The 24,757-nt window shown below is 42.9% G+C and overlaps 4 protein-coding genes across 10 annotated transcripts; 3 read left to right on the top strand and 1 right to left on the bottom strand.

Annotated features, from left to right (window-relative positions):
- On the top strand, positions 1–1,817 carry Nse1 (Non-SMC element 1). Of its 2 annotated transcripts, XM_070660266.1 has the most exons (7): positions 1–278; positions 401–544; positions 645–786; positions 861–1,056; positions 1,129–1,242; positions 1,320–1,446; positions 1,586–1,817. In XM_070660266.1, the coding sequence occupies exons 2-7, from the start codon at positions 445–447 to the stop codon at positions 1,669–1,671; spliced, it is 765 nt and encodes a 254-aa protein (XP_070516367.1). In that variant the 5' UTR covers positions 1–278; positions 401–444; the 3' UTR covers positions 1,672–1,817. The 2 variants fall into 2 exon arrangements, with proteins under 2 accessions (XP_070516367.1, XP_070516368.1); XM_070660267.1 differs by lacking the exon at positions 1,129–1,242 and having other exon boundaries at positions 1–544.
- Positions 1,742–4,055, bottom strand: LOC139104653 (coiled-coil domain-containing protein 174). Its single transcript, XM_070660259.1, has 2 exons — positions 3,728–4,055; positions 1,742–3,657 (listed from the first exon to the last, which is right to left on the bottom strand). The coding sequence occupies exon 2, from the start codon at positions 3,562–3,564 to the stop codon at positions 1,825–1,827; it is 1,740 nt and encodes a 579-aa protein (XP_070516360.1). The 5' UTR covers positions 3,565–3,657; positions 3,728–4,055; the 3' UTR covers positions 1,742–1,824.
- Positions 4,056–4,116: 61 nt separating this feature from the next.
- On the top strand, positions 4,117–15,937 carry Osbp (oxysterol binding protein). 6 transcript variants are annotated; one of them, XM_070660256.1, is made up of 11 exons: positions 4,117–4,374; positions 6,727–6,792; positions 8,729–8,934; positions 9,756–10,006; positions 10,678–10,873; positions 12,687–12,973; positions 13,055–13,290; positions 13,349–13,625; positions 13,723–14,102; positions 14,230–14,450; positions 14,520–15,937. In XM_070660256.1, the coding sequence occupies exons 1-11, from the start codon at positions 4,247–4,249 to the stop codon at positions 14,660–14,662; spliced, it is 2,391 nt and encodes a 796-aa protein (XP_070516357.1). In that variant the 5' UTR covers positions 4,117–4,246; the 3' UTR covers positions 14,663–15,937. The 6 variants fall into 6 exon arrangements, with proteins under 6 accessions (XP_070516357.1, XP_070516356.1, XP_070516355.1 ...); XM_070660255.1 differs by having other exon boundaries at positions 9,753–10,006; XM_070660254.1 differs by having other exon boundaries at positions 9,717–10,006.
- A 646-nt stretch (positions 15,938–16,583) lies between these two features.
- On the top strand, positions 16,584–24,492 carry 14-3-3epsilon (tyrosine 3-monooxygenase/tryptophan 5-monooxygenase activation protein epsilon). Its single transcript, XM_070660264.1, has 4 exons — positions 16,584–16,907; positions 21,304–21,610; positions 21,797–22,140; positions 22,831–24,492. Exons 1-4 carry the CDS (start codon positions 16,844–16,846, stop codon positions 22,884–22,886), a joined length of 771 nt encoding a protein of 256 aa, XP_070516365.1. The 5' UTR covers positions 16,584–16,843; the 3' UTR covers positions 22,887–24,492.
- The last annotated feature ends 265 nt before the right edge of the window (positions 24,493–24,757 follow it).

The raw sequence follows: 24,757 nt of genomic DNA, 5'->3' as shown, positions 1-24,757 counted from the left end.
CAAGTACTTATAACATCGTCAACAGCGTAAGGATCATTAATGAAAGAAGTTAATTCGCGTCGATAGACATCAATGCAAATGTATACCTAATTACGTTCCGGCACATACGGAGCTCCGCAAACGTCCTGTTAAGCGCTCGACTGTTAAGGCTCGTCTACAATGGCAGTAAGGGTAAGGTTCGGCGCACAACAGCGACGTAACGGACATAAGTCAAGTTTGCAAACAATTCGCAAACGATAAAATGGTTGAAAATAAGAAATATTAAATTTGTCTGCTAAGTATGTGACAATTGATATATATATATCTCACCATCGATTTTAGTATTTCCGAAAAAATCCTTCTACCATACGCTCCCGGCGTTTCCGTCGCCGCCGATGATAATCGTTGTTATCAATTACAGTTGATTACAAGTTTCTTAAATTTGTTAAACAAATTGATTTAACAATGGTTTATGGCAAAGAACACAAGATTATTTTGCAAACTGTAATGAACGAGGGTGCTTTACTTGAAAATCGCGTTAATGAGTTAATTATGAAATTATTTGGTAAGTTTAATAGGTGTAAACAATACCAAAAGTTTGCCGTTTATGCTAAATGTGCATGACAAAAATGGAAATTAAATGATAGAATATCGGTACATTTCAGATCACAATAATACGACAAAGATATTACGTGAAATAAATGCAAAACTACAACCGTTATACATGACTATAAAATGCATTAATTGCGAAGTTACTGGTCAGTTGTATTGGATTTTTGTAAACACAGTGGAGGACAAAACTACCAGGTATAATCGTAAATATCTTAAATATCATCTGTTTCAATTATGATTGCTTTGTTACTCTAATGATTGTTTTTCAGTTTGCAATCAGAATTCTCACAAGCTGAATTGTCTCTCTTACGCTCTGTGTTTTCTGAAATTGTTACTTCCAACAGTCACTGTATATCAAGTACCTTTTGTCTTAATTTATGTTCGTCATTGAATCAAAAACTGACCAAAACCAGTGCTGAAGAGTTTTTACATGAAATGGTCATTAGAAAATGGTTATGCAGCAAGGTACTAAATTTTTGTGTTGTATAATTTTGTATTATATATTTAAAAAGAATTCTAAAGATATAGATTTTTTAGGGAGGTAAATATTATATGGGAGTAAGAAGCATAGCAGAACTATTGCAATATTTCAAAGACACTTATGAAGAAAAGTTTAAAATCTGTTCTTTGTGCAAGCAGGAGCTGCTTTATGTAACGTTTTTGCAAATATATATGTATATGACTGCACATTTTATTTTACAATAATAATAGATTTTATTAACTTGTAGGGTCAAAAATGTAACAATTGCAATGCTGTAACACACATTCATTGTCTGGAAAATTGTACAAGAACTGATGGTTTAGGATGTCCCAGTTGTCATCAACCTATGCCAGAATTATCACATAATCAATCTGGTATTTTTTTATTCTATTTTTTAATTTTATGTAGTTCTTTATCATAATAATTCTATTATATTATACCCTGACCATATATATATATTTTTATATTTTTTAATGTTTGAGTACTAATTTTTGAAAATAATATTTTATGCAGATTATGCTAATTGTACTATGGATGTGGATATTGAAAATGTATTACAAGAAGTAGAAATGACAGAATTTAGTCAAGTCAAAGGATGAACACAGAAACATAATGATGAATGTAAGGTACTTGACTCAACTTGTTTAAAAAAAAATATTTGGAATAAAATAAGTAATAAGTGTTACTATTTATTTTTATATAAAATTATATTACAATAAAATTACAATCGATATAATATTAATAATTCTTTATTATTTATCTTTACTATAACTCGCTTCAAATTTTTCTCTTAAATATTTTAGCCCAGCCATAATGTTATCTTCATTTATATTTTGTGGTAATGGTTCTTGTTTCTCTGTATGACTACTACTACTAGAAGTTAAAAAGCAAATGTTACTTTTATCAGGAAGAGGAATATTTATATCGTCAATCTGTTTCTGTTGTTGAAGCGTATATATCTCGGAGCAACTATAAACATTTTGTGAATTGCTAGATAAATGAGGTAACGGATACGAATTAGTCACTTGTTTTTTAGGTGAAGTAATAACAGCAGAATACATCGGTCCAACGGTGTTTTCAGACCATTCGCCAGAGTTACTATTCGTTGTATTATAGTCCGATAAATTACTTCTGTTCGGACTATTGCTATCAGTGTCTTTTGCAATGAAAACCGTCTCATCATTATTAATAAAACTGCTATTAGTTTCTTCAACAGACTTCTGAGAATTGCAAGAGCCTGTGTTATCTGACTTTTCATTTTTGTTATAAATTAATTGTTGATAAATGTTCCGAGATCTGTTGTAAAATCCAGCGCTTATGAAATTATCATAAACGGGGCTAAATTCGTTAATTCTTTGCACTCTACATTTATCTATCCATTCCTCTTGCGACATTACGTGCCAGTGATTCTTCTTGTCTAAAAGTTCTTCAAAAGCTTTTATCTCATCTTCATCATTAGTTTCTTTGTTCTGGGTAAACTCATTAATCTTTGTAAATATATGGTCAACTTCTTTATTGGGCTTTTCCTTATTCTTTACGACAAATTCATTATCTTTTTCAACATTAATATTTTTAGCCGAATTAATCAACTTTTCTCGAGCCAATTCTTCTTCTGTAGGTTCTGCTGGCAAACCCGCTCGAATACGTTGTCTGATTCTCGCTGCCTTTAGTCTATTCTGTTCCATTTTTTCCTTTAATTCCTTGATCTCCTTCATTTCTTTTTGCTTTTTCTCCGTTTCCTTTCTCAAGTTTATCAAGTTTTCTTGTTGCTTTACTCTTTCTTCTTCATCTTGCGAAAATGCATAATAACCAACACCATGTGCTCTCGCTTCATCAAACAATATATCTTGATAATGAATATTTGCTTTGTCAGCAAGTTTTTGCGTCTGCTCCTCCCATTTTCTTCTCATGATTTCTATCTCGGGTTCTTTCTCCTGAACAGGATATTGTATCTTATTCCCTTCTTCTTCTTCTTCTTTTTTAATCTCATCATGTTTCTTCATTATTTCCTGCTTTATCAATTCATCCTTTTTTTGCATGTGTGGGAGATCCTCTCGCAAACATTTTCTTGTACGGCCAAAACAATCCTTATACTCAACCCAATTTTCTTCTGGCTCTATGGGATATTCTTTATCAATTGTCTCTCCAACAAATTCTTCTCCAGTTTCATCCAATTTGTTTTCAAAATCAACAAGAAATTTCTTGTTATTATTCTTTGATTTTTTCAATCTCTCATACAATCTAGCTTTAGCTTCCAACATTAATTTTGATTTTTTATGGGCAATAATTTCTTCTGAATCAATTAATCTCTTGGCATTTTTTTTATCACCATCGACAACAGTTTTTTTGCTTTTCTTCTTACTTGATGGCTGTGCATTGACAGGCTCAGTCTTTAATCTGGCTTCATTTGCTTCAGCTTGTTTTCTCAACAATTCTGCTTTTAAACTTACCAGGGATGAAAAGTTGACATTTATTTTTTTTGTCATATTCATGATTAAAGCATTAATTACTATCTCAATTAGAGAGCACTATAAACTATAGGCCAAGAATCGAAGAACATATGTCGATATATAACTCTTGTTCTCCTAAAAGCAAAATATTATTAGATCAAGTAATTTGAAAACAATTTATTCATTTAATGAGTTACATCCTTACGTGGATTATTGATGTAAATTAATCGACGAAAGACTTTGAGAAGTATACTTGACGTGCTTACTATATATGTAATTTTATATGTGTCAGAAATTTAAATGTAATGAAAAGTCAATTATCAATTTTAAATACAAATAAATAGAAGGATAAAAAGTTTGGTGGAACCCGTTAAACATTCGATATTAGAGGTTATATTACGTTTGTTCTACACCTCCAGCTCCAACCATAGAATACGCAGAATACATAAGCGCTTCACTAAAAAGATGGAAGGCCGCGCTAATTCCGCGCGAGGCCGCGACGTTCTCCTTCGCAGTCGCAGGCAGACCTTGTCGGTGTCGGCAGGAGGGCAGGGGGGTGGAAAGAGAGGGGCCCCCTTCTCCCTTTCTTTCCACGAGGAATTACCAAAATGGTGGCGCGGCACAACGCGGGTGATGTGTAGGCAGACATCGGCTCCGCATCGCGTTCGTTTCAGGGAGGTGCGAGGTACGCGATCGTCAACACCTGCGCGGGGCCAACGGCAGCATGGGCGACCCCAAGAGCCAGCACGGCGCGCAGGAGATGAAGGGCTGGCTTTTTAAATGGACGAACTACCTGAAAGGTTACCAACGGCGATGGTTCGTCCTGTCAAACGGCCTCCTGTCGTACTACAGGTAGTTTCCTACGTGTCGCCGGAGACCTGCCAGCCGATTCTCGGCGGGTCGTAATTCCGCGGTTTACGTATTCGCTGGCGTTTTCTCAACGGCGCGATCGACGACGCCGTGTTGTCGTGGTGGCTGTCGTGTGCGTGGTCATCGTTTTCACTCGTCGCTCCGACGGCGATCGCCCCGGAGAGACGAGAAGGACGAGGGGACAGGGAGAGCGGACACGTCAAGACGCGACACGGGGAGCTGCTATCTCACGCATCGCGAGGTTATGTGCGCGGCGATAAATACCTTTTTTCGATCGTTCTCGCTCAAAAATAGCCTGGCAACAGCTGTCACATGTATTCGTGGGATCGGCGCGCGGGGCGGGGAAAAGAGACGGACGTCTCTCTGTGCAAATAATTTGCGAAATGTTACTTTACACCCTTGTGACAGCCAGAATCCGCTGTCGCGTCGAAGATAAGAAGTTGGCGACGCGTGTCAGCGAGTAGCTGCTCCCCGGGCCGTTGCTTTCTCCCAAAAGAATTCACTCTTGAATTTACCGCGGGACAATTGATAGCTTCTATCTAGGAAGCTTTAATCGGTTCTACGTTAGTCAGTCCTCAACTGATATCACGTAAAATATTTCGGCTGCTGCAAAAAGAAAAAGAAGCATGACGATTCATTTGGAAAGGGCCAGAAAAAAAAAGTGGAAACAAGAGCGACAGAAGAACCGCTTTGGTTCAAGTGAACATTATCCCGCGATATCTCTAGACATCCTGGAACAAAGAAAACTTAAGAGAATAGCATCTCGTTTGTAAAAACAAATGTCCATTTTATCGTGATACTGTCACGATAAAAATAAATTTGAATGAACAAGGAAAATTCTCGAGAACACGTTCCCAATTTGTTGATACGGATATCAAAAATTTTTCTACGAAGATAATGCACAAAAATGAACAAGGGGTTCTCCTGTCGCGTTGAAACTTGAGACTGAAGCCGGCGCGACTAAAATACAGAGCCAGCGAGAGAGCATTGAATGAAAACGTTTACGACAGGTACATAAGAAATCGTGTGTATAATCCTTGGCTCAACTGCTCTCTCCTGTTTCTTCGCGGCGCAATTCCCGCCGCGATCTGGTTTATCCAAGTAATGCCGAATTCAAGCGCCGGTTCGATCGGATCGAGTCGTCACGCGACGACGTCCGTCCTCGTTAACGATGTGTCTGTCACAGGTACGAACAGTTGGCGCGATTACATAAAAGCATGACGGGTGACACGAATACACGCGACATGGTCCTACTCGCTTTCGCGTTTGCAAAACACGTCCGCGAGAAATCGGGAAAACCTTCCGACGAGTTTCAAATCAAATCCGCAAGACAGAGACACGAGAAATCGACCTAGAGTTTAGCACCTTAGCAAGTTGGGCGCGATATAATTAAATTTTACCTGAAATTTTATTTAATATTATTGCCAAGACAGGATTGGAGTCGAGTCTAAGAGAAACCTGCTTCTTTAATTAATTACGCGATTTATATCGATTCAATTTTGCTCGTCATTATCAAATGAAGGTATTAAATGTATATGAATCGGTCTCGATCGTGAGACGCACGCCGGACTTTTTTCCAGTCTAGGCGGCAGCTTATCCCGCACGTTTTTTTCACCTTAATCTTCCGTGAGACAGCTCGCTCCGCGAATCGCTCGTAGCCTTTGTAGCTCGCGAGCGTCGGCAAAATCTTTTGCGCCAAGTTTCGCGTTACGAGCCACGTTGTAATTAACAGCGGGACTCGTTACGACACGAGTGCAAACGCAAACCCACTCGCCGTATCTCGCGGTCTCCGTTATCTTTGCAAGTAGAGCAGCCGCGTTTGTCTGATTACGCCCCGGCTTCCTAGAGTTCTTTTTCATTTCGTTCATTTTTGGCACTCCGCTTGGCACAGTTTGTGTGATTTGAGTTTGCATCGCCTCCTCACGAGGATCGCCTTATTCGGCCCTCACGTGTCACGACGCGCTGTCGCGCGAATATTTTATCTCCGATTGTGTCTGTCGTGAGGCTTCTTCTCGCACGGTACTCTACACGCGTAAAAATAATTATTAAAAAAAGAAAAACAGCACGCAAAAATCACACAGCGCTACAACCCGAGTGAAATAACTTTTACGTCTCGCGTCACGTTTTTTTTTTTTTTTTTTTTTACTTTAATTTTTATTTTTTTGATTACGCGAACCCGAGTCAAATCGACGGAAGAGAGAGAAATATCGCTCTTGCTTACTTCTTGCGGTAAAAGGCAAAAATGAGAAAAGAGATTTGAAATTTCGAGCGATACGCCTTGCACACAATGTTACACAATGTGAACGGGGTCTATTTGTTTTGTGGATTGTTTAGGGCTGAACCAACAGGGGGGCCAAAGATATCATCGCGACGCAAGCGGAGGGCTGGCAGAGCCTCCGAGTAAGTAAAAATAAAAAAAAAAAAAATAAAAAAAAAATGACAAAACCAGAAAAAAAAAAGATAAAACGAAACATGCGAAATCGCATCCTGATATTTCCCTCCACCCCTCTCCGCGAAATTGTTATCAAAAGGCAGCCCCCTGAAGCGTTTGTCTCCACCTTCTCATCTTTAATATTCAATTACATTCTCACACGTACCCCCATAAACATATTACGTAACTAAACACGTTCCGTGTAATTTTAACTTATCGATGTCCTTAATAAGATACGAGACGTCTCATCCGCTTTCTCCTACCTGTAACATGTCGGCGGTTACGTTACGTATTTACTTGTACGCGTAAATCTGCGTAAATCTTACCCCCTTCTACGTTTACGCCAAGTCGTGCTAAACCGTAACCGTCCTCGTCTCTCACTCTCGTATTTTCTGTCTTTAGTTCTCTGTTTCTGTGTTCTTTATGTGTACCGCATAATGCAGCCACGTGCAATGAAAAGCGTGTCGCTTCTCTGTGTCGTGTTTTTTATCATCACGTATCTGTCGTCACTTTTGCTCATTTTCTAGCGGTCTCACGCAGTATAACGGGGTCGTTGTCGTTGTCAGATCGAATGAGATAGCTGCCTACCGGTATTTACTCTTACGTTAGATCAAACGGTTTGATTTTTTTCTCCGGTCTTCTTTCGGGCGAGAACATTCGGAAGCTGCGCGTCAGAAAGGATTATCCGCGGCGTCAGTTTAACATTTTCTCCCAATCAATCTCGTAATTCTCTGCCGAGCCAGCTTTCTTCTTTCCTCTCAATCTTGTACGATTTCTTTACTTTCATTCCGATAGGTCGTCGCCTAGAATTTTCCGTCGCGCGCGGGGGACTTGATCAATATTCAGGGTGGTCCCTTTCAGTCGCGGATTTTTACATAAATTCGATATCGTTCCCTCGATGAAAATACGGGGTGATGGATGAATGCGAGTTTCGACACGTCCGATGAGTGAAAGTTTAAGCCGGGAAGAGCGCGCTGAAAGATTTGCGACTGGAGAACGGACGCCTCGTCACGAGATACCTCGTGGATATCGGAGCTGGAGGAATCGGGTCAACCGGGTATCGCCGCCGAATAGAATTAATTTTTATCGGTGATATCGGGCACAGCCGCACGATCCGCGATAAATGGGATGATTCCGACGATAGTCACCTACTCTTTTCGATAAATTCCGTAGCTTTATTCTGAAAGTGTCGTTTGTGACGAGCGATTCGTTTCGGCGACACCGAGCGCGCTAGAATGACTTTATCCCCCTCTCCTCTTTTTTTCTTCCTCGTGGAATCGTAATTGTTGCGTGTCCGATTAACCCGAGTGACCTCACGTGCATGATTCGATTGAAGGCTCTCCTTTTCCCGTTCCCGCTCCCCCGCTCCTTTGAATTGTCGTTCCGTACGATAGAGAACAACTCCCACGGATTGCTCTTGACCGACGGTCGTACCGAGACAGAAGTGTACCTATAATACGAGATGGTAACGGAACCGCTTCCATCGGGGGTAATTCATTTTCCCTGAGTCGCGCCTGAATTTTTCATACCGTCTAACGCTAACTACCTTTTTTTTAACCCATCCTTTTCCACTTGCCTCCGTCTCCCCCGAGTCAGTCACCCGGGATCAAATTAACGCAGGCAAAACCGTTGTCACGTTGTACCGATTTTCCTGCATCTTTTCTCTGTCTGTCTGTCTCTCTCTCTCTCTCTCTTTTTTTTGAGGAGAGGGGGGGAGAGAGGTAATCGCTTGGATAAACCTACACTGCCGAATACCGTTTGTAGTGAAGAAACGCGAGCCCTCTCCCGATTTGCAAAACTCACGTCTGTCTTTCTCTGTGTCATTCGGCAACTCCCTCTCGGTGAGCGATCCTGAGAGGGACGTGCCCCTGAAACTGTCGCGTCTCCGTTACCCGCCTGTTTTAGGAACCCCGCGGAGATGTCCCACACATGCCGCGGCACCATTTCCTTACACGGGGCCTTAATACACACGGTGGACGCCTGTACCTTCGTCGTGAGCAACGGCGGCACGCAGACCTTCCACATCAAAGCGTCGACCGAGGTCGAGCGACAGCAGTGGGTCACAGCCCTCGAGTTGGCCAAAGCCAAGGCTATTCAGGCGATGGAATCTGGTTCGTACGATTGTGCCTGTACTCGCGTAAAACTTCGTCGATTACGGTACGGCCTGCGATTTCCCGTCGCGTACTCTTCCGCCCTTTAAATCGATGTGTAGAAGATCAATGCCTGGATTTAAGGAATTTTAACATTTCGCTGCAAACGCGTCAAGTGTATTATCGGCAGGGTACGGTAGAAGCATGCTGACGTAAATTTTCTCATTGATATGGCAAAATTTTGCTCAACATTTTAATTTCATGCACAAAAATTTAAAGTGTGATGAGACTTTTTTTTTTTTCTTTTTTTTATTTCTTAGTTTGGATTATTTTAGATTTTTCTTGGCGATCGGTTTCGTGAACGCTGCGTAAGATATCTTGAAACAATCCTTAGTCACATTTATTGATAAATTACCGTAAAGACCTTTCGCAGAACGTCTAAGAATTTCAAGTCCTACGTGTAAAACGCTGAGTTGAGATTTACTCGATTTATGCACATTAGATGTATAAAAACTTGAATAATAAAATCAATATTAATCGAGATTTTTACTCAATTCGAATTGATTGTTGCGTTTATAATAACGGAATAAATGGAATATTCTAATGGTATAAATAAGTTAATAACGAATGTTTCCGTCATCTTGCATATGCATTGTACCAGTTATAGATTATTGTACCGTAGGTGTGCATAATTAATGAATTTAATTTGCATTGCGAACGACTGTGACATCGATACGATGCCTATACATTTCCCTGACTGCCGTGCTGCATCTATCTTTTTCTTGTATATTATTGAGCTTTAGTACTTCGGCGACGTTATGCGGCGAAATCTCTTTTAGAAGAAGAGGAGGAGGAATATCAAGATAACGACAATCAAAACGTAGAAACCGCGTCTGTGATTAAGGATCTAACGCGACGGCTGGATGATCTACAAGCGTGCAATGACTTGATGCTTAAGCAGGGATCGGCCCTACAACGAGCCTTAACCGACTTGGAGATGTTGGAGCCTCCGTCCTTCGAATTAGCAGCGAAATTCAAGATTGTCAGCGAACGAGCCACGCTCTTCCGGATTGCGGCGAATGCTATGATCAACGTAAGTCGACGATTTTTGTGAAACTAAACCGAGCATGAATAATATTTTTTTTCTTCTTTTCCCCGCATGTTTAGTTTAGTGCTAAACGTTTGCGTTTAGTCAGCACGTCGTAACAGTCGCGTGTACTCACTTATTCGATTAGAAAATCTAATCAAAACTCTTTTTCTCAAGATGTTAATGTTCAATCATAGACAAACGATATCAGGCTGATGTCACGTAGTCTTCAATGAATCTTGGACAAAGTAACGAACGATGTATTTGCATTCATAGCACGATCGTGTACTTTTTATCGAGTTTGCACGTACAATAGAGTTTTGAACTTGCTTTGTGAGCATCTCGTAAATCTTATCGTAACGAAGTGCTTGCGACTGAGCGAGTGATTCATCTAATGTGAGAAAGGAAGGGGGAGGCAATCTCGAGATATGGTTAGTAATTAATTGTCTGTGCGAGTAACGTTCAAAGTCTGCAAAAAAAAAAAGAAGAAAAAACTGGCAAGATTTGTGAAGAGCAGAGTTCAATTCTCATGCCAATCAGAGTCGAGATGGCTCTCGTTCACGGAATTACCCTTGACAGTAGCAGCGGTCTCTCTCTCTCTCTCTTTCTGCACAGACATGATTTAATACCGATGTGATCTCACGCGAGACGCAACTGAAGAACACGTTTCGTTACAGACGAGCAGCGATTACTTGCAACTAGCCCAGCAACAAGAGCCTAAGTGGAAGAAGATGCTCCAGCACGAGCGCGACCAGAAGGTGCGGATAGAGAAAATGGTCGAGCAGTTAGCTAGGCAACATTCCCATCTGGAAGAAGCTGCGCAGCACGCGAATCTTCCTTCTACCACACCTGCGGGAGGACACAGACCTTCACGTAAATAAGATTCTATTATTTCCCCTCCGTTCCGTCCAGCCTGCACTCGTCCAAGCTTTGCACTTCTCAATGCTTTTTATCCATTTTCTGTCTAAATTTTATTTATAAAAACTTGTACACTTAAAAATCAAGCTCGTGCTACACGTAATATTTCTTTAATTAGTCAATTATATAATTTAAAATCAATTATTATCAAGTATATTATACAGCCCAAGGCTTTTTAATGGAAAAAAAAAACGTAAAATAGATTGGTATTCGTGGCAGTCTTTCAATGCTTTGTTATCGTTACGCGAGAGACGTGTAATTAAAACTATGATAGGATTTAAGCGTTCGAAGCCGGATGTTTTCTAGAAAAGTTATACTTTTAGGTACTCGTAGGCGTTTGGCGTTTGGCGTTTGGCCAGGCGTGTGTCGTCGCTCTTTTATTTATCCTCGGCGCGAAAAAAAAAAGCAATCTCGCGTTTTCGGCGCACCGAACGAACATTTAAATCTCGGCGCCCGTGGCCACTTACCCGTGTCCGCGCTAGGTGGCCCCTACCAAGAGAAGCGCCACCGCGCCCGTGATGCGCCAGTGATTATCGCGCGCCGCGCGGTTGCGTCATCCGTGGTCTACGTATGCACCCTTCGTCCCCGTCTCGCTATATATATATATATATATGTATATATATGTATATATATATATAGGACAAAGGAACGTTTATCCCCGCGTCGTCTACGATTTCCCGCATATATACATGTACATGTATAGATGGTAACGTAATAACTCGTACGTCCGCACATGACACGGTCGAGGGTGCTTCCGTCTCCAGGTTCAATCGCTTAATCGACGGGGAGAACGGTTTCTCAAATTGATACTGGAGAAGCTGGATTCGTCTTTTCTTTCCTTTGTTCCTTGCGATAACGCGTTCTTCCCCTTGCCCCCTCCCGAATTCCAGCGAAGAGCAGAGTGGAATCAGACGAACGTGTCGAAACGCGATAATCTACATCCGGGGGACGTGGCGACTGCTCGCCGTCGACGACGTCGTTTCGTAGCTCTTGCGATCGTTGAACCGAGAAGGTACGGATATCGAAAACACGCAGAGCAAAAGGAAGAGTCGTTCGGAGGGTGTTTGTGTGTATCTTTGTGTTTTTGACAACGTTATTGTCTCACTCCACCTCGTCCTTGCGGTTCGCTGCTTTCCGCGTTACATTTTTTTTTTTTTTTGTATTCGGAGGGAGGGAGAGAGAGACAGAGAGAGATTGGTGGCTCACAGTTTGATGGGAGAAGAGGGAAGAAAATCAAAGGTGCGCTCGGAGTGAACGTGCACGAAACGTCCTTCCGCGACGAGCTTCTGTCGCGCCGGTCCGATAGAGGTGAGCCTTGACGGAGCGCGGATCAACAGCGGCGGCACATTCGATTGTCGAAGAAAGGAGCAATAAACGCGGACAGGAGGGCCGAGCGCGCGATAATCGCTCACCCAAACGGCGGAACCCCACGCGACGGGGCTCGGGGACGCCGTATCGATTCTTTATTACGCGATACGATCTCGCGAACGCGAGACTGCTGGCGTGACTTCGACAGCGGGTCGTTGTAGATTCGTCCACGCGTATTTTCTTTTTTTTTTTTTTTGTTTTTGTCTTACGAAGAATTCTTCAATGTTCCTTGGCCGATAAAAACCTGCAGCTGTCTCTTATCTCGATGTTTATCCGGATCTTTGGTGCGATTAAACGATCTTTGTGCAACGTTTATCATCCCGCGTTCACGTGCTTCGCTTTGGCCTCTTACCTGTTTCGTTTTCGTCATCACGTCAAATGGAACGTTTTGACTTTGCAGATCCGGCGATCGCAACGTCACCGTCGGAGGATGAGGAGGACAACGCCGAATTTTACGACGCCCAGGAATCTGATACTTTCACGCTAACCATACCGACGAGCAACTCCATTTCCCACGGGAGAGATCGTACCGACTCCCAGGGTAGTGACGATGGCTCCAGTTCAGAGGGCGATCCAACACCTTTGCCCGTCTCCGATTCCACTGGGGCAGAGTCATTCTTGATTGTGACAGATTCCACAGTAGCTCAGACTCCTTCTTCCGTTAGGATTGCAGACGACCTGGATAACGTAAGCGAGCTATATATTTTTTTGTACCTTTGTCCTACGATGTTTTAAGAGCAGGATGTACATGACATTTCTGTGTAACAGACAACTTGGCGGTCCAACAATGGCAGCAATAGCACCGGGATGACGACTATTTCGAAACGAAAGCGAAGGATCAGGGTACCTGACAAACCAAACTATCCCTTGAACTTATGGAGTATAATGAAAAACTGCATTGGCAAGGATCTGTCAAAAATTCCTATGCCAGTCAACTTCTCGGAACCGCTTAGTATGCTTCAACGATTAACGGAAGACTATGAATATGCCGATATTCTCGATAGGTACGATATCTTTAGTTGTGTCTGTTTTGAACAAGTAATATAATTTCTCTTTAAACAGGGCTGCGGAATGTACAGATAGTTACGAGCAGATGGCTTTTGTAGCTGCGTTTACCGTATCTAGTTATGCTACAACTGCCGCTAGAACGGGAAAGCCTTTCAATCCCTTGTTGGGTGAAACTTACGAATGTGATCGTACGGATGATCTTGGATGGCGTGCGATTTCAGAACAAGTATCTCATCATCCACCTATGTTAGCTCAACATTGCGAAGGGAAGAAATGGCGATGTTGGCAAGAATTTACAATGGCTTCTAAATTTCGTGGAAAATATTTGCAGGTATGACTGCAAATTGTTTAACCGTTGAAACGGTTACATAATTAATCTTTTTTTTTTCTTTTTCTTTAATACGATCGTCTTGAATTTTGTTTAATAGGTGATTCCCTTGGGTACCGCTCATTTAGAATTTAATAGTGGCCAGCAACATTACACATGGCGTAAAGTTACTACTACGGTACATAATATTATAGTCGGGAAATTGTGGGTCGATCAAAGTGGCGATATGGATATTGTAAATCATAAAGAAGGTATCAAGTGCCATTTGAAGTACATCCCGTACTCGTACTTTTCGCGAGACAGTCAGCGTAAGGTAAAGGGCGTAGTTATGAATTCCAACAAGGAGGTTAAATGGGTAGTACAGGGTACGTGGGATTCAAAGATAGAAATCGCCCCCGTAATTAGTACATCTGGGACACCCGATAATCCTGTCTATAAAACAGGTCCTTATATATTAGCATGGAAACGCCGAATGCCTACGTAAGTATATAGCGTATATGGTAAAAAATATACAGAAAAAAAATTACGATTAAGAGAATTCTTTCGTTAGAAATGTCCCGACAACATTTTTAGCGTTAGTAAAATATTTTGATGTGTAATTTTACAGTGAAGACTGTGAGAAATATTATTCATTCACGGAACTAGCATGTCAATTGAATGAACCTGAAGAAGGTATAGCTCCAACGGATTCTCGATTGAGGCCTGATCAGCGGTTAATGGAGGATGGACGATGGGACGAAGCTAATGCAGAAAAATTACGTTTAGAAGAAAAACAGAGAGCCGCTAGACGAGCTCGCGAGCACGACACTGAAAAGGCCGCTGCACAAGGTAAGTATATATCGTCGTATCGCAAAAGGTTAAGCTATTTTGTTCATGAAATATCAAATATTTTCACAGGATTATCTTATGAGACATACGAGCCGCTATGGTTCAGAAAGAAGCAGGATCCGTACACGGACAGCCGTTGTTACATTTACAACGGCGAATATTGGGAACACAAGAGCAGAGGTGACTGGTCACGATGTCCAAATATATTTTAGTTTGTTACATAGATAGATTTGATTGCGATGTGATTTCGTCACATGCACGTACAGTATGCGGAAAAATTTTGGATCGTTCAAAAGTGACTGTAGCCGAGATTAAAAGTCGTGACGTTTATGGTCTAGACTGATAATGCTTATGAAGTAGCGTTGACGTGATAATGGGGTTGTTACGGGATATGGTTTATAGCAATTAATTCTTCCAATGAAATGGACGAAACTTGTTGGCAACTCTGACATGTTCAATACGTAATTTGTATTGCATGTCATCGTCTTCGCCTATTCTTTTAACTTTTCTACCTCTTTTTCTTTCCCTATCTTTTTTTTCTTTCTTTTTTTTTTTTCTTCGATTTTTCTTTAGTAATGAAGCAATATGTAATCCAACACGTAATGTTTGATTAACATGCGTTTGCGTGCTATTTTGTAAGATTTTGCGCTGAATTAATGAATAGCCAATCTTGAATTTTTCAATTTGATTAAGTGCGTTTTATTATATTAGTTGTATGTATGAAAAGCTTAGGCAGTTATAAAATAAATTTCGAATATTTCACTACTTTTGCCTAAAGTTGACAGATAGCAATGCGAAAGTACCGCGACGCGTCGCCACCAAAACGGAACGATACTAACGTATACTTGAAATCGGCAAATCGAAGGCTCCTAAGTGCCGCTCCGCCCGATTTGATCAAGTCTGAAATCGGGCTCTCGAGCGTAACGATCATTTCTTTCTCGAAATTATCGCTGTAGCATAGTAACACGCGTGCACCTGTAGGCACCGTGCGACCGGATTTATAGCAAATGGGTTCGTGTATGTACGCATGTGTTTGTATGTATGTACGTATGTATGGCCGATATGTACATATAACGACTAATTGATGAAACTTGTTGTATATCCCTCTTAAAAGCACATAGACCGTTCTGTTGGCGATATTATCGAGTATAGAGCTCCGGGCGGATCTCGGCAAGTCGAACAGAACGGCTAGCTTACAGCCAATGTCTACGATGGTCATTACGCTAAGTCTCTGGCTGTATTATAATTTTAATAGTTTATAATTGGAAATAATTATATATAAATATATATATTATACACATCTGTATACATATAAATACAAAAATTAATTATACAAATTAATTAATAATTTAACAAGATGCGAGTGCGTGCGGATGTGTTATATGAGAGAATCGAATAGTGAAGCTGGATTATTAGCGCTTGTACATTAGCTATTTCGTGTGGAAAGAGAGAGGAAAAAAATACAAATATGCTTCGCTACAAAAGAATATTTATTTCGTGACGAAAAGAGTTCCTCTAGAGTCAATCGTTTCAAACAATTGTTTCTATAAGCGATTTTTTGTTCCGTCAAATAAATTAAGTATATTGAATATTACCTGTTAATGTAAATCAATGCAGATCAACGAGTTTGTTCGCAAGTAATTTATCAATTTTGATATCTCGATTTTCTTTCAACGTTCAGTTTTTATATTAACGTATCGTCCAGAGTAACTTTTTCATATATACATATATATAAAAATTAAAACTTTTTTTTTATTGCTTTTTAGTTAACAAAACGCGAGAAAGGAAACGCTTGTCGAGCGACTGTCGACAAGAAAAGATTTAGTAATCGCGCCAGTCTTTTGGTATTCCTATTTGAGTCGTGCGTTTTCCGTTTCTAGCAACATTTTTGCAAGAGAAAGTAGCCGGAAAGTGATAGGCGGGACTCGCGTCCACCGAATTCGAGTTGAGCGGAGGACGTAGGAAGATTAGTTTTCGTCATCCGGAAAAACGGGAAGAGAAACGCAAACGGATATTCGGCGAGCTGCGCACGCACCCACGTTTGCGCCTCCATGTCGTCGAGATGGCGGCGGTGGCGGTGAGGCAACGACGTCACGAAAGGCGTAGTAATACACGACGCGCGAGCGCATGGCCGGAGTTCATCCGCGGAGCTGCTGCGCGAGAGACTGGGAACTGCTTTCGATTGTTGGCGGGCGCCGCCATCTTGGTCAGTGAGCCTGCGAGCGGTCTGTACGTCTCTGTACTCTGTGGTGCGGTGTGGCTACGCTGTGTCGTATTTCGGGCGGTGCGTTTGCCGAACGGCTATTCCGTGGGCGCGTCTCTCCTCCGCGTGGTGAGCCCCTCGTTTGATCCACATTTTCAGTCCCCCGGGAGAATCCGTGCACGCGTCCGAGATGTCGGAACGGGAGGACAACGTTTACAAGGCGAAACTGGCTGAGCAAGCGGAACGCTACGATGGTGAGTAGATACGTCTTCTCTTTCCGCCGGGCGGGTGATATGCGCGGGGGGGCTCGCGGGGCGCGGCGATTGGGGCAGGGGGGGACTACGATCTAGCCGGTTCGCGAAAACCGATCTGCGTCCCGCACGGCGCGATTCATTCGCGTCTCCCCGCGCGTTACGCGTCAATGGGCTATCCTTGTCTTCCCCTTACCCCGGCGCGTCTCCTCGCTTTCCCTCCCTGCGCCCGCGTGCGTGTTCCGCGTCGGAGAAGCCCCCCCGGGAATTCCGGCGTCTCGGCCTACGATCTACGCCGGGGAAAAATGTCTCCGCTCGTCTCGGCGGATCGACGAGGAACCTTTTTCCTGTTCTTTCCCCCCCCCTCTCCCTTCTCCCCCCGCGCCGTACGCCCTTTCTCACTCTCTTTCTCTCTCGCGCGGCGTCGTGCCTGTCAAAATTCGCGACCGCGAGAGATTCGGATCGTTACGACGTATCACCGGTGGCGGCGTTCCTTTGTGGCGGCACCGGACGGCGATATCGACTCGTGTCATTCGCGACGGTCGATCCGGCGAGGCCCGCCCGCCCGTTCGTCCGTCCGTCCGTCCGTTCGTTCGTCAGAGCCCCCGAAACCGGGGGCCCGCGCGAGTATCTCGCGCCCCGTGTTCCAATCAGGCCGCGCGTTGCTAGGCGTTCTCTCCGGCGCCTCCTGCGCCCGGAGAGCCACAAGTCTCTTAATAGATAAGCGACAAGTTCGTGTCTCTATCTTTCTCTTTCTCTTTCTCGATCGTGACGCGTGGAGACACGCCGAGGCGCCTTCGCTAATCGTCTCGGCGAGGTTATTACTACGGATCGGATCGCGGTTACATGCGGTAATTCGCGTGTTCCATTCGTGGCGTCTGGCCTTGAACGCGCACGAGGAAATCTTCGACCGGGAGCCGATCGACCGACAAAGAAAGAAAGAAAGAGAGAGAGAGAGTGAGCGCCACGTCTCTTTCTCTGATTTTCTCGACTCGGCCTCAACCGTCGAGACCTCGTCCGTTCCGGTTCCCTCCGACGGTTCTTGATTCTTTTTCCGGAGAAAGAAGCGAGACGCCGTCAGGTAAAAGCAAACCACCTACGGATCGCGCGCCGGATGTCGCTTTTGCCGACTCTTTCGCATCGTTTTGCCTTCTCTCTGCGTTTCCTCGGCCCCCCTTCCCTCGCAAGGGAATTAACGGGTCCAGGTTAGGCGGCGATCCCTCACGGGAATCACGGAGTCGAGTCTGCTTCCAAAGGCGGCGGATCCGATCGATCTCCTCTACGCTCTCGATATCGACGCGGCCTCGCGCGCGACGCGCACGATTATCGAGCGTCGGCACAGGTTCCGAAGCGGTTCGTATCGATCGTTCGGCTTCTCCGCGGTGCCTGTCATTCCTCCGTCGCTTATCCTCCGGCGATGTAAAAATAATGCAATTCGCAATCTCCTGTTCTGGGTGAGGGTCGACGCGGGTGCGTAAAAAAGGAGGTGGGAGGGGATCGCGCGACAAAGAGACGAGGCCAGGCGGCGCAAAAAAAGAGCGACGGGGGGCGAGAGAGTCAAATTTCTTCTTGCACGCGTTCTATGTCCTTCTCGGGAAAGAGGAATTTCCTTCCTAGTTTTCTACGCCCTGAAACTACTCTCTTCTTCGTGCGCTATCTTTTTATTTTCTGTCTTTTTCTCTTTCTCCCTTCCTTTCTTTTTCTTTCTCTTTCTTTTTTTTTTTTTTTTCTTCGTTCGTTAAGATACGTGCGTTCTCGCAGAACCGTGCGACTTTGACAGCGAAGCGCGCGTAGAAATTAACTCGAGGCGCAGGAAGGTTGCGAGAGTAGCTCTCGTATCGATAACTTTATCAGCGATAAGGGAATAATGGGGCGACGTTCCTGCGATGTTTTTCGTTCGACGACGATAGAGCGAAAGGTTGACGGTGACGTGGAAAGCAGCGTGAAATATCGCGACCTTATTTTCTCCCCCTTTTAAAATTATAATTCCTGTATCGAGTCAGGCCGCTTTTTCCAGCGCCACCCGGTATAACGATATCGCGCGATCTCGCGTGGCGCTGATTAACGAATCTTCGTGCCTTTTGCGATGCCGTTTCTAATTGGGGAGTCGCGCGTTTCTTTTCTCTCCTTTCGGAATTTCTCTAATTAGCAAATTCTGCGAATTTTGCGCGAAACCGCCAGGTTCGAACGGCATCGTCCCGCTCGCGGTCGCGTATTAAAACACGGTATCGTTTCCTCGGGATCACCACGGCAAATAAAATATTGGAGCTCCGATGCCGACTGTAATTACCGCGAGTTCTCGGTGAATGAAAATCGATTTTCGCCCTCTCGCTGACGGGAGAGAGAAAAGTTCTCTTTGAACCGTGTATCCGATGGCGCTTGTTCTATTTCCCATTCGTCGCTTTTATCGATAGAGGGGACAATAAAAAGGGGAAATTTTGAAAAATTATCATTAAAACGTGCACGCGATAACGTCGACGTCGCTCCAGCCGTCGTTGGACGAGAAACGGATATGATCTCTCCCCGCTTGGATCATCTCCGGGAGCGGGATAACACCCGAGAATTCTCGTTGTCAGGCCGACCCGGGTCGATCATCGACGTAATCAGTCCCGAGGGTAGATAGAGCCGGCACTCACTAGTGGAGGCGACCTAACGACGTGGTTGTCCCAGGACGCGTGTCCAAAGAGCCGACGAGTGACGCTCGGAATTCGAGGGTAGCCCGGAGGAGGACGGGGAGGCTGCGAAAAGGGGTGGCTTAGTCGAGACGCGGGGAGAAGGAGGTGGGGGAGAGAAGGACAGGGGGTGTAGGGGTAGCTAGCAGAAGGAAAGTATTGATCTGGCTCCTATCCCACGTTGCTGCACACCTCGGTATATCTAATACCCCGTGTTCATTGTAACGTCCGCTTTACGTCACATTTACCCTCCTCCTCCTCCTCCTCCTCCTCCCCTGTGAACTTGAAGGCGCGCACGTCGGTAACGTCGTCGCGACGCATCGATCAGCGGCATCGATCTCTACGCGTTTTCGCGTTTATTGTGGGTCTCCGGGTTTCCAGAGTCCGGCCGTTCGTTTTCTTTTTTTTCTCTTGCCTGCCTTCTTCGCGCGGCGGGATGAGGTGGCGACGACGTGCCATTTTATAAATGCGGCAACTCGAGGGCGGAAAGTTTCTTCTCGAGTTTAGGCCTCTTCGGCCTTCGTAAGAACAGGGATAGTCGGCTTTAAAGCCGGGGACAAGTTTCCGAACCCGCGTCTCGATCTTCCCAACTCGCGAAGAGTCGAGCGTTAATCGGCATCGAGACTCTGCACGCGCGTCGCAGAGTCAACATTTGCATTAGCAATTTATCTCCGATGTCGTTCGTGAGATTAACCGTCCTGCTGATATCGCGGGAAACACGAGATCCTTCCGCGGTAGCCGAGTTCGCAGCTTCAAATCTCAATTTACGTACTCTACCTTCAAACGTTTAAAATATAATTTCTTAGTCTAATCATTTTTATTTAATAAATAATTTCCCCTTTTGTAATTTCATGACTCGAGCTCTACGAATGCTTGCTCAATGAAGCTGAAAGATACGGTTGGACATAAAATCGTCCGAAGGCCGAAAACTGTAGCGCTCGCTTAGCGAATGTCGTTCGAAAAATATGTATGCCGATAAATAAGTATTAGTGACTTTGGTGCAAAGTTCAAGGGGCAGCGGATTAATATATACCGACGCGTTCATCCCCTTTACTCCAAAGGCACTCTGCGCTTATCGTTTCATCCGCGATGGGCACGTAACATTTTATAGGCCAAACGTCCACACGCCATTTAAGCGAGCGGGTTCACGAGCACGACACGGAGTTCATTCCACAGTGATTTGCAAGGAATTCTTTGACAACCTGAACTTTCCAGGATGAGCATAAAGCGGCTTGACGGAAGACGTATAATATAAAATAAATGATTGACTTTATATCTTGACAGGTTTCATATTGATCGAATCGACATGTGACAAAAACTTATTTTATATCGAATCGTTAGAACACCCTCTTACGTTATGTTTTCACGTAACGAGACTCTCGATGATCTAAGAATCTCTTCGACAGCCTTGCTATTTAAGGATTATTATAAATGTCACGTAGATAAAAATGTTATGTGCCATCAACGTGCAGAAAAATCAAGTCGCTATATATAAAAATAGTATTTTTGTTCCTTAAAGAGTGACTTCCGTTATTCCGAAGATTGTTTTTATTAGATAAGATTAGATAATGTTTAAAAAGGAAAAAAAAAATTTTTACAAAGAGAACGTATCTGCTTCGTAAGAAATTAATATTTTTTCATTTTTTTCCTTCTATCCTCATCACTTATAAATTTCTTATTCTATTATATCTTTACCACTTTTTAACCATTAATGATATTACTTGCAGAGATGGTTGAAGCGATGAAGAAAGTAGCTTCGCTGGACGTAGAACTTACCGTTGAAGAAAGAAACCTCCTCTCGGTAGCGTACAAAAATGTAATCGGAGCGAGGAGAGCCTCCTGGAGAATAATCTCCAGCATCGAGCAGAAGGAGGAGAATAAAGGTGCCGAGGGAAAACTAGAGATGATCCGCCAATACCGATCTCAAGTGGAAAAGGAGCTCAGGGATATTTGCGCCGATATCCTCGGCGTTTTGGATAAGCATCTGATACCGTGCGCTTCTACAGGGGAATCCAAAGTCTTCTATTATAAAATGTAAGGATAGATTTACAAGTACTTAGTATTTTTATTTTTGTCCAATGCTAAATAAAACACGACTGTCTGATCTTATATATCTTTTTTTCTTTTTAAGAAAGTCGTGAAACAAACCACCGAACGATTGCATCGTCATGTACTTGGACGTACGATAGACACTTACTAATTCTATTGATGGCTTTTCAGGAAAGGTGATTACCATCGTTACTTGGCAGAATTTGCCATTGGGAACGATAGAAAGGAAGCAGCGGAGAACTCTCTGGTGGCATACAAAGCAGCAAGCGATATCGCCATGACGGAGTTACCGCCAACCCATCCTATTCGTCTGGGATTAGCGCTCAACTTCTCCGTGTTCTATTACGAGATCCTCAACAGCCCTGACAGAGCATGTCGCCTGGCGAAGGCGGCCTTCGACGATGCGATCGCCGAACTGGACACGCTATCTGAGGAGAGCTACAAAGATTCCACCCTCATAATGCAACTGCTCAGGGACAACCTCACCTTATGGACGTCGGATATGCAAGGAGATGGTTAGTGTCTCATTTACGCAGGCAAAGGCATGTTTTGATTCTGCTAGATCGCATTGCACAACGTACGGTCTATTCTCGATCGATCGACCCGCAGACCAATACCGTGCGTAACGATAAAATCATGTTGAATACTCCCATCTTACCTCAATTTATTTTTCTTTGAAAATGTAATTCTCCATCTCGATGGTCCAAAGAACATTTATAGATAATCTTAAAATCTAAATAAGACTAGCAAAACTTGGAATTTTTTAATCTAGACCATTCGGAAAGTACACTTTTAAATTAATTTCTCTCATTTTGTAAATATATTTCGATTTATATAAAATTAAAAGTTGCAGGCAGTTTTCGAACACAAAATCATTACTTTGTAATTTAGAATCCGAGTCTGAACAAGATGATAGCGTTGCGACAGCTGTTGGTACCCAAGATAACTGATCCTAGACATATCCCTTTTCCTAACGTTCCATCCTTCTCGGCATGATTGGTGAGCGATACAATTTTTATAGTGCTTTATACAATTGTTATAATATTAAAAACAATTGCATTACGAAAAAATGTTACAAAACATATTTATTTGAAATTATCTCATTAAACTATTTTCATTTAATAAACATAATTTATTTGACATGCATAGTTGAAATGTGTTTAGTTGGATTAATTACTTACGTTATCCGTATTTTCGTTGCGCAGGTGAAGCTGAACAAAAGGAGCCGCTGCAGGATGTGGAAGACCAGGACGTATCGTAACTCTAGCTGTAGTGAGTGTTATCTTGCGCATATAAAACTGAGACACAAGAAAAAAAACTCTTAAATAACTCGTAAGCAAAAGAAAAAAAAAAAAACCAATTCAGCAGGTGGCAGTTCGGGGTGGGAAGGGGAGATCTCTTTAGAAATTTGCGTGATCCTTAAAAAATATTAAGCACGCACCGTATGGTTACTTCAAAACAAAGCAGCAGCAGCAGTGACGACAAAATACAACGGCAACAGAATTAATTAATAATAAATAAATCGTTGAGTTTATTCGGTATTATATTACGTACACATATATACGATTGACTTGCAGAAAGCACAGCAGGAAATAAAATTGAAACAAAAAGACACGTACCCTGCGATAAATAGAGAGACTGCAAAGCATTTAGAAGAAAAGGCACTTTTCAATCGCCCCGTTTTTTGCGTATCGAGAAGAAACGCTGTGTTTGCACCTCGCATGTGTCAGATTTAAATTATATCGTACGAACGACGTTGAGAACGTCGAGAACGTCGATGCCGGCGCCAGTCGGTATCTATTAGTTTCGGCAATTCAGATTTAGTTTTCGTTACAGTGAATGAGAACGAGAATTATGTGTTTTACGTTTTACAAAGTGAAAGAGGAAAAAACGTATGGATTGCACAGTGTCAAATCGGGATATAATTACGTGTCTACTCTTACATCTCCACCACCTGGAGCTCTTCTCCTCCAACTTCCTCCTCTTTGTTCCTCGCCTTTTTTTTTTTTTTTTATTCCGCGCGCGACTATCTTGCGCGTACTGTAATTATATTATGGTGTCTATTAGCGTAATAATGCGTGTCAATTGATTTATTTTAAAGATAATTCGCGCGTGTCCTCTTCACCTTCCCTTCACGTGCCCCTTTCCCCCCCTCTCTCTCTCTCTCTCTCTCTCTCTCTCTCTTTCTCTCTCTCTTTACGGAAATAACGGCGGCGCCCTCGTTTCAGTTTTCAGGACAAAGTTCGCTTTCGACCTTGTACCCTGTAATAAAATATGTACTTCCGACAGGATTCGACACGAATGTAATGTTATAGATAGCCGAAAAAAAAAAAAAATTTTAAATGCATGGATTCTTGGCATAGCCGAGTTGAGGAGAAGAGAATGTGCTTACTTCGATTGACTCCTCTCCCCCTCCCCCACCCACTGTACCTCGTCAAATGCAATAACGCCTGATTTTCGTGAGCTTTCGTATGGGAACCGCGTCGCGTAGACGCTCAGTAATACGAGCGAGAAGAGCGGTAAAGCGTAAATTCATCGAAATTCTCCGACTGCGATTTCTCGATATCTGGCCCGTTTACGCATCTCTTCCGAGGCGAGTGCGTCCCATCGCGTCAGCTCGATGAGCAGCGTCGTGATAAAAAAGAAAAAGAAAAACGTGAAAAAAAAAAGAAAGAAAGAAAGAAGGGGGAAAAATGAAAAAGATTACGTTGTCGTAGGTGAGCCTTTTTAGCGTGTTACGTTACTCACAGCAAACAAAGTAACTATCTAGCTAGTCTGTAATGTGGTTGTACGTTTTCATACGCCCGTTGTGTAAACTAAATATCGATTGCTGTGGTATAAGAACAGAATAAATGACTGTACCCCGACTTTTTCCACCCGCACATTTACACACACGCAATTTACGCTCTATTTATATATATATATATATATATATATATATATATATATATATATATATATATATTTCTATTTCTCTATCCTCGTCCTGCCCCTCCGGATAGACGATAGTCGGAATCAGTATTTGTAATTATCCATTCGCCGTTTCATCAACGAACCATTCCATCGATTTTTACGTTGAAACATTCCATTGTTCTTGTAATGAGGAGTCTGTCGGGATCGTAGAGATTTACA

The sequence above is a fragment of the Cardiocondyla obscurior genome, linkage group LG08 (assembly GCF_019399895.1).
Source record: "Cardiocondyla obscurior isolate alpha-2009 linkage group LG08, Cobs3.1, whole genome shotgun sequence".
Classification (NCBI taxonomy): domain Eukaryota; kingdom Metazoa; phylum Arthropoda; class Insecta; order Hymenoptera; family Formicidae; genus Cardiocondyla; species Cardiocondyla obscurior.
Note: the sequence above shows the minus strand (reverse complement) of the source record. Positions and strands in the feature narration are given on the sequence as shown.